A 10,000-nucleotide genomic window follows, 5' to 3' on the forward strand; every position below is an offset into this window, starting at 1 on the left:
TTAAGAGAGAGAGAGAGAGAGAGAGAGAGAGAGAGCACTTTTTAAGATAGGAGAGAGAGAGAGAGAGAGAGAGAGAGAGAGAGCACTTTTTAAGATAGGAGAGAGAGAGAGAGAGAGAGAGAGAGAGAGCACTTTTTAAGATAGGAGAGAGAGAGAGAGAGAGAGAGAGCGAGAGAGAGAGAGAGAGAGAGAGAGAGAGAGAGCACTTTTTAAGATAGGAGAGAGAGAGAGAGCACTTTTTAAGATAGGAGAGAGAGAGAGAGAGCACTTTTTAAGATAGGAGAGAGAGAGAGAGATATTATAAATGACACTATGAAAGATTACCCGACTGCCTCATGTGAATGAGATCATGGTGGGGGGTAATTGGAGATGGTTTGAACATGCTCTTCGCACTCCCCAAGAGAGATTAGTTCACCAAACTTTTAATTGGGCTCCACAAGGTACTAGAAGAGCTGGAGGAAGAGCTGGAGGATCCACGCCTACATGGCTGAGAATCATGCAGCGTGAAGTAAGAGATAATGAATGGAGAACTATTGAATTAAAAGATCCAGATATAGACGAGTGGTGAAATCTAACTGAGGCCCTTTGTTTAAATAAGCGTGAGAGGAGATGATGATTGTAATAATGTAAAAATTTTAAACAAAATAGACCAAATGACCTCTTAGCTGTTCTTTAAGATCAAGGAAAACACTACAGCTGTCAATACCAAACCAGAATTATTCTTGAGACGCCTTTTAAAGAAGAGGACCCTAAGATATTATCTACCAGGATGGCTAATATATCTCCTTTCAGACTGATGATAAAGACATGTTGCCTTTCAGTTAGGAAAAGAGAGGATCCTTGTGAGTAATATGGCACCACTACCAAATGATCTAATTTCCTATGAAAAGATATTAAAGAAAATATGACATTAAGACAAACTGGAATTTGAGATATAAAGTAAAATATCCTATAGCTCAAAATTGACCCAAACCAAAATTAATAATGTTTAGAAAATCAAGATCGACAACGCAGAAATTTATGACTATTGCATATTGCATTACTATTATTTACTTTCCAAAAAGTGTTTTGTCATTCCGAAAAGGATTTATAGGACATAAATAAACGAAATGGCTTGAGCAGCATTTCTTTCTCTCTTTCTTTCTTTTGTAGTGTATTGTCATCAAGTGTTATGTTCTATGTCAAACGGGGAGAGAGAGAGAGAGAGAGAGAGAGAGAGAGAGAGAGAGAGAGAAGTTGGTTAACATGAAACGAAACTATAATTCTACTCCGTTTTAGTGGAAGTCTTTGGATACTTTTGAGAAAGAGAGAGAGAGAGAGAGAGAGAGAGAGAGAGAGAGAGAGAGAGAAAGTTGGTTAACATGAAACGAAACTATAATTCTACTCCTTTGTAGTGGAAGTCTTTGGATAATTATGAGAGAGAGAGAGAGAGAGAGAGAGAGAGAGAGAGAGAGAGTTGGTTTACATGAAATGAAAATATAATTCTACTCCTTTTTAGTGCAAGTATTTGGATACTTAGAGAGAGAGAGAGAGAGAGAGAGAGAGAGAGAGAGAGAAAGTTGGTTTACATGAAACGAAAATATAATTCTACTCCTTGTAGAGAGAGAGAGAGAGAGAGAGAGAGAGAGAGTTGGTTTACATGAAATGAAAATATAATTCTACTCCTTTTGAGTGCAGGTCTTTGGATACTTAGAGAGAGAGAGAGAGAGAGAGAGAGAGAGAGAGAGAGAAAGTTGGTTTACATGAAACGAAAATATAATTCTACTCCTTGTAGAGAGAGAGAGAGAGAGAGAGAGAGAGAGAGAGAGTTGGTTTACATGAAATGAAAATATAATTCTACTCCTTTTGAGTGCAGGTCTTTGGATACTTAGAGAGAGAGAGAGAGAGAGAGAGAGAGAGAGAGAGAGAGAGGGAGAGAGAGAGAGATAACACTGTTTAAGATTGGGGAGAGAGAGACAGACAGAGAGAGAGAGAGAACACTGTTTAAGAGAGAGAGAGAGAGAGAGAGAGAGAGAGAGAGAGAGAGAGGAGACACTGTTTAAGAGAGAGAGAGAGAGAGAGAGAGAGAGAGAGAGAGAGAGTGTCACTTACCAGTTCGATTGTTTGGTTAAAAAAAAGTGTGATAGTTCTGTGATTAACGATGATTGAAACAATATTTAGACAATCGACCAGTCTTTCCTACATTGCTTTGTCGCAAACACCAACAATAACACTATTGCTATTCCAGGGGAATCGGTTTGGGTTGAACTTCGAGGTCAACAATGTGATGGAGATTAATGGCACTATGCCACAAGGGGGAAAATACACTCTTTGCACAGTTATTACGGCTAGTCAACAACATATTCGGCTTCTAATTTCCATTACTGGTTTTTGTTTGTTGGAGGCTTTGTGACATCAGATAAATCTACCAGATTAATGCATATTGCTAGACTAGAGTTAGTGCCCATTGAGGGTGTATTTTCAGTCTTGCTAAGGCAAAGGTCTGACCTGGTGTTGGTTCTCACTGCTCTGAACATTTCATTTCAGGTAAGAGTGGGACTTTTTTAAGTGTTTTTATGGAGGAAAGATAGGATAGAGGGATAATAATAATAATAATAATAATAATAATAATAATAATAATAATAATAATAATAATAATAATAATAATAATAATAATTCACCACAGTTAAAAAATCAACAAAACGTAGCTGATAAGGATGAAGGTAAAGTAACAATGCACAGTGAATTATTATTACATAAATTTTCACATTGCATATATTTCGTAAGTTTTACTAATTGAAAAAAATAAGCCGAATGATGTTAACTGATAAATATATCTTGTAATAGACATAAACAATAACCCTTGTGTGAAAAATGTTACATGATAGCGATATCATCATCAAACGTATAATGGTGAGACCTTAAGTGATTAAACTGCTTGATAATGTTCTTCAGGTTTAGATATGCAGATATATATAGTTTTATATGAATGATGGGTATGATTTTCTTGAATTTTACCTAACGTCTCCTGGATATTTTACTTTCAAGATGTGTGTATGAATCTGTGGAGTCTCTCAGGAAGCTACTTAAGACCTCCGAAGACAAACTAAACAGGGTCTGAATTAAACAAAATGTATGAGGAAATCTGTACAACGTTTCAAGGAACCATTAAAATCTTCAAAGGCAAATAATTAAAGATGCATCTTATAAGATGAGCAAAATAAAGTGTCCAAATTAAACCAAATGTGTGAAGGAATGAGTGAAGTCTCTCATGGAACTATTAAAGATCTCAAAAGACAAATATCCAAAGATGTATCCTATATGATAAGCAAACTAAGGAGAGTCCAAATTAAGCAAACTGTGTGAAGAAGTCTGCGAAGCTTCTTAGGGAGCTATTAAAGATCTCCGAGGACAAATTATTAAAGATTTATCTTTTATGATAAGCAAACTAAACTGGGTATAAATTAAGTAAAATATGATAAGCAATCTGTGAAGCCTCTCAGGGATTATTAAAGATCTCCGAAGACAAACAATTGAAGATGTATCTTTTATGATGAGCAAACTAAACAGGGTCTAAACCAAACAAAATGTGATAAGGAATCTGCAAAGCCTCTCAGGGACTATTAAAGATCTTCGAATACAAATAATTAAAGACGTATCTCATGATGTGTAAATTAAACAGTGTCTAAATTACATAAAATGTGCTAAGGAATCTGTGAAACCTCTCAGGGAACTATTAAAGATCTCCAAAGAAAAATAATTAAAGATGTATCTTATAAGATGAACAAGCTAAAAGGGTCTAAATTAAACAAAATGTATGAAGGAGTCTGTAAAGCCTCTCGGGGACTATTGAAGATCTCCGAAGACAAATAATTGAAGGCGTATCTTATGATGTGTAATTAAAGTGACTGAATTAAACAAAATGTACTAAGGAATCTACGAAACTACTCCGGGAACTATTAAAGATCTCCGAACACAAATAATTAAAGATGTATCTTTTATGATAAGCAAACTAAACGTGGTATAGATTAAACAAAATATGTGAAGGAATCTGTGAAACCTCTCAGGAAACTATTAAAGATATCCGAAAACAAATAATTGAAGATGTATCTTATATGATGAGCTAACTAAATAGGGTCTAAATTAAACAAAATGTGTGAAGGAATCTGTGAAGTCTCTTATGGATCTTATAAAGATCTTTGAAGACAAGTAATTAAAGATGTATCTTATGATGTGCAAATGAAAGTGTCTAAATTGCTGTCACTTTTTATAGTTTGGAAAGGCAGAAAAAACTATAAACTGGAGGGAATGAAAGTATGCAATAGCATGATTTCAGATCCAGAAACTTCTTCTTGAGAGGGTGTCATAAGAAAAGGTGAGCACGAGATGCTCGATCGTATGTGGATGGATGCGTTCAAGTATTTTCGGATCTAGAGGCCAAACACTCCACCCAGTCATGGGTGGATTGGTTAGTTCGTTCATTCCATTGATTGCCTGGGGCTATATGACAAGATGCCATAGCCACAAAGATCGATTTGTGGAATGTGGCCTGTGATAGATCACGCCTAATGTGCCCTGATGGACTATTTTTTTTTAGCCCTAGCGAAGAGATGAAAAAAGCCATCAGTTCCAAAATTGCGCACAATACGTAAAATATGTTGAACCTTTATATTCTGAGGTCGCCTTCCCGATGTTTGTACACAGCCCACCAGGGATACCAAACCAGTGACCGTGACCTTAAATTTCAAATTGAGCTTCAAAGGACGAAAAGTACACCATTTGATGCAAATCGCCTTGAACATTATGGTGAAAACTATAATCCCATTTTAGATTAGTTTAGGTGTAATCGACAATAAACTAAGTGCCAAAATATGACAATTGCCTATCCTCTGAGGTGGGTAATTGACCTAAGCCCTTATAAATAGGTAGCAATCCTTTCTTCTTATGATGCCTATTCCGTTCGTTTTTATCCAGAGTCTCAATTAGGAACCAAACACGAGGGGGGTTCATATCAACCTCCCATAACTCTGTTATAAAAAAAGGCCGAAAAGAGACAAGGATGAAGATTTAAATGGCAAAGCAGTTAAGCCAGACAATGAGTCAGGAATATCTATATAAAATGTACTTACTCCTCATGTGTGGCTTGACGACAGTCAAAATACGTAGCGTGGAAACTTATTTTATTGTAAATGCTAAAATAATGGAAGGTAGAAGGAAGCCTTTTTCATTGCTAATTCAAATACTGTCTTAGCTTCAACGATTGTTCGTCAGCATCTTATAAAGTAGAAGAACATGAGAGTCCTCTTAGCTTTAATCCAAACAAAATAAACTAGATGGGCACTCAGTACCTCCGCCCGGGCAGCTATTTCTTTATCGTTTGCTCGACCTTGACCTTACCTTTGACCTTAACATATAATAATTGGCATGGATTTTTATACACTTAAATATGAGCCAAGCTAGAAGTCTCACTGTGACAACGATGTCCAAACTTATGGTTGATTACGTGAATTGGACATTTTGCTTTACAGTAATCTTGCCTTCGACCTTGACCTTCCAAAATTAGATCATTTCCAAGTTGTTACATAACAGTTAATCGTTGCAAGTTTCATTGCAATATGATTAAAATTCTGACCAGGAAGGTGTCCACAACCACACACACACGGGGTGAAAACATAACCTCCTTTCAACTTCGTTGGCGGAGGTAATGAACATATGGAAATATAAACCTAGCAATGTAGATGAGCAATAGAGCAGTATTACTATAGGGCAAAGTGCACAGGTCTTGTGGAATGAACTTGGCACGTGATGCAGGCAATTTTGGCCACAAGGCAATGCTTCAAAGCAATGCCATCCTCTAATTTAAATACTTTATGGGTATTTTTAGTCATTAATTTGACACCCGTGTTAAGAAGAAATAATTCTAAGGTTAACATCCGTTAATAAATATAAAAAAAAAGACTTAAAACGTAATAATTTTCAGACTCAAGAACATTAAGATTATTGAAACCCCAGTGTAAGAGCAATGCTGATAATTCTAACAATATTAACAGAAATATCTCCATGGAATTTTATGATATGCAATTACATTATTGAATGTTGAACTGCAATAAGTAAAGGTTGATGCGGTACTAAATAAAATATATATATATATATATATATATAGATATATATAGATATATATATATATCTATATATATATATATATATATCTATATATATATATATATATATATATTTGATGAAACAAATTTTCCTTGATAAACACACACATACATATATATATATATATATATATTTATATATATATATATACATATATATATATATATATATATATATCTATATATACATACATACATACATACATACATACATACATACATGAAACAGCTAAATCACTAGTATCATTTCTCTATCTTTTGGTTTTCATTGTTGCTTACTTTTATATTTTCTTTTGAATAGGACGAGATACGACTTCACGGTTGTTGCTTCTATAATTATTTCACATAAATCCAGAGATTACAAGGCTGTCAATCTCTGTTTGGCTTGAAAGGTTGCCTAATGACATAACATCAACTCCTGCAATGTTCCACATCCGAGTGTAATGAATATCACGACAAATAACACCCTTAATAGCAATAATTTGTGGCTTTTCCAACGTCAGTGCAAATTTCTCATGAAACTGCGCTGTGGAGAATTATTGTGGAATAGTATGTTGGGTCATTTTGTAAATTAAGGTCGATATTGTGTCAGTGGTGAGGGAGATTTACAGAATAAAACAATGCAACAAACAATGGGACCAAAATAACTTTTTTATGGGTCGTTTGATACAAAGGGAGGCGTGTTAAGAGTTTACAGCTATTAGAAAAAACTGTTACCCTCAACTTAATGGATAATGCTTTTTGAATGAGCATGAATACCAATCAAATGAGTTTCAAATTAAAGGTGCGTAATACTGTAGTATGAAGATATTTATATATTATTGCAGGTAACTATGAAACGGATCAACTATTACTAAAGTTTGAATATAACATGATCAACTGTAACAAATTTATCATAATCATTATTACTACTAGTCAAGTTATAACACTAGTTGAAAAAGCAGGTTGCTCTAAGCCCAAGGGCTCAAACAGGGAAAACAACCCAATGAGGAAAGGACATAAGAAAGCAGAGTCCATCCTTAAGCAAGATAACTACCCAAAAACAGTGAACGACAATGGTACAGAGGGTTTAACACTATCCAAAACTATAGAATAATGGTTTGATTTTGGAGTATCATTTTTCTAGAAACCCGTTGAGAAGAGGCAGATTAGGGGCACGTGAAATAGTTTTACCAAGAAAATCATGAACTTCCTTGTCCCTTTGGTGATTTTCCTGGCAAATAAGTAATACTCGGTCATGCTCCTGGAGGTACTCCATGATATATCAATGACAAGTCTGTCTGCATTACCCTGAGGCATATACTTCCGGTTGAAGGTGTGGGCGCACCTTTTCATAATCTTGAAGCAAGTACCGGACCTCAGCTGAGAGAATCTTCGCATAGAATACATTCTTTTTCGGCGCCAAAAACATCCGTGTATGAAGCTCACCGGGATGATCATGCTCAGAAACCTATTCATCTAAACCACATGAAATGGGACCCACAGGTTCATATCAGTGCGGTGGTTCTCTTTCCTTATGCAACCACGATGATAGTGTCACTGTAGTCCAATGATTACCTGTGAAAGTATGGAGCTTCGGGGTTATTGGGTCCTCTGTCCAGTAGGCTCTGTCAGTCGCACTCCTAAATTTATAAGATATATGTACTAATATTGATATTTTGAGCCCATCTTTACAAATACCTATGCTGGGAACAGCAAAATATACAGCAATTGCCATTTAGGATGACGACATTATGTATATGTTCAAGTTAAAGATATATCTGATATAAAATAGTTATGCAATATCCAAAAATGAAGGTAATAAAGTTTACACGTGCTGTCTTAAACCTAAGATTGGTTGCTCGCTTGATACAGGTTAAGAACTGTACTAGCCTTATTTCACCTCATCGGTTCAACAGATGTCTTTTGGTTGCACTCATGATACAGGTGTCAAGAGGTTAAGAACTGTAATAGCCTTATTTCACCTCATCGGTTCAACAGATGTCTGTTGGTTACACTCATGATACAGGTGTCAAGAGGTTAAGAACTGTACTAGCCTTATTTCCCCTCACCGGTTCAACAGATGTCTTTTGGTTGCACACATGAATGCGTACTAGCATTATTTCCCCTCATTGGTTAAACAGATGTTTCTTGGTTGCATGCCTGATACAGGCATCCATAGTTTAAGAACTGTACTAGCCTTATCTCACCTTACTGGTTTAACAGATGTCTTTTGGTTGCATGCCTGATACATGCGTCAATAGGTTAAGAACTGTACTAGCCTTATTTCACCCAATCTGTTCAACAGATATCAGTTGGTTGCATGCCTGATACAGGTGTCAATAGGTTAAGAACTGTACGAGCCTTATTTCACCTCATCAGTTCAACAGATGTCTGTTGGTTGCATGCCTAATACAGGTGTCAGTAGGTTAAGAATAGTACTAGCCTTATTTCACCCCATCATTTCAACAGATGTCTGTTGGTTGCACGCCTGATAAATGCATCAATAGGGCAAGAACTGTACCAGCCTAATTCCACCTCATCAGTTCAACAGATGCCCATTGATTGCACGTCTGATACAGGTGTCAATAGGTTAAGAACTGTACTAGCCTTATTTTACCTCATCGATTCAACAGATGTGTGTTGGTTGCAGGCCTGATACAGGTGTTAATAGGTTAAGAATTGTATCAGTTTTATTGCACCTCATCGATTCGACAGATGTCTGTTGGTTGCAAGTCTAATACAGGTGTCAGTAGGTTAAGAGCTGTACTAGCCTTATTTTACCTCATCGTTTCAACAGATGTCTGTTGGTTGCACGCCTGATAAATGCATCAATAGATTAAGAACTGTACTAGCCTTATTTCACCTCATCGGTTCATTAGATGTCCATTGATTGCACGCCTGATACAGGTGTCAATAGGTTAAAAACTGTACTAGCCTTATTTTACCTTATTGGTTCAACAGATGAGTGTTGGTTGCACGCCTTATACAGGTGTTAATATCTTAAGAATTGTATCAGTTTTATTTCACCTCATCGGTTCAACAGATGTGTGTTGGTTGCATGCCTGATACATGCGTCAATAGATTAAGAATAGTACTAGCCTTATTTTACCTCATCGTTTCAACAGATGTCTGTTGGTTGCACGCCTGATAAATGCATCAATAGGTTAACAACGGTACTAGCCTTATTTCACCTCATCGGTTCAACAGATGTTTATTGGTTGGACGCCTAACACCGGCGTCGATAGGTTAAGAACTCTACTATCCTTATTTCACCTCATCGGCTCAACGGATATCTGTTGGTTACACACCTGATAAAGGTATCAATAGGTAAAGAGCTCTACCCCATTGGTTCAACAGGTGACACAAGCAAGGCATTATAATATCGTGTTCTAGTTCACTTACGGAATTTATAGCCAAGAAAGTTTATTTGCCAATCACAATACCAGAGCTTTCCTCCTCTTCAAAACACAGATGGCTCTCTAGTTTATTATCTGGTGTGTCAAAAAGACTAATGCTTTTAACTCGGACACCATTAGTCTCCTGTACTTCTCCAAAGAGTTGCAAGATGATATCCCCACATTCTTAAAATTTGCCCCGGCAAACTATAGACAAATATTGCAAGTTTGCTATGTAACGATGACATGATAAGTTGGGTTGTAATCCTTTCACCCTAAGTCAGTGGTATTACTAAATAGTATTATCTTTGCTTGCACAAAGATAGTACCTCTAAATTATGGAGATGCCAAATGTCTCCCTAGTTTTCTGTGAAGTGTACTGAAATTCATAAAACCATCTTTAAGATTATTTTCTTTTCAAAACTTCAGCAACAACTTTTCTGCTCAAAATCATTCTTTTGTCTTCAAAATGATGTAGAGTAT

At 36.2% G+C, this 10,000-nt stretch overlaps 1 protein-coding gene across 1 annotated transcript in view; it reads right to left on the reverse strand.

Moving 5' to 3' along the window:
* The window catches only part of LOC137640936 (mucin-2-like), a 48,133-nt gene extending 40,582 nt beyond the window's left edge, over positions 1-7,551 (reverse strand). The window contains exon 1 of the mRNA XM_068373394.1: positions 7,430-7,551. Coding sequence (XP_068229495.1) covers positions 7,430-7,551 — 122 coding nt within the window. The remainder of the gene's footprint in view (positions 1-7,429) is intronic.
* Between the last annotated feature and the right edge of the window lie 2,449 nt (positions 7,552-10,000).

Source organism: Palaemon carinicauda, chromosome 1 (genome assembly GCF_036898095.1).
Source record: "Palaemon carinicauda isolate YSFRI2023 chromosome 1, ASM3689809v2, whole genome shotgun sequence".
Taxonomy (NCBI): domain Eukaryota; kingdom Metazoa; phylum Arthropoda; class Malacostraca; order Decapoda; family Palaemonidae; genus Palaemon; species Palaemon carinicauda.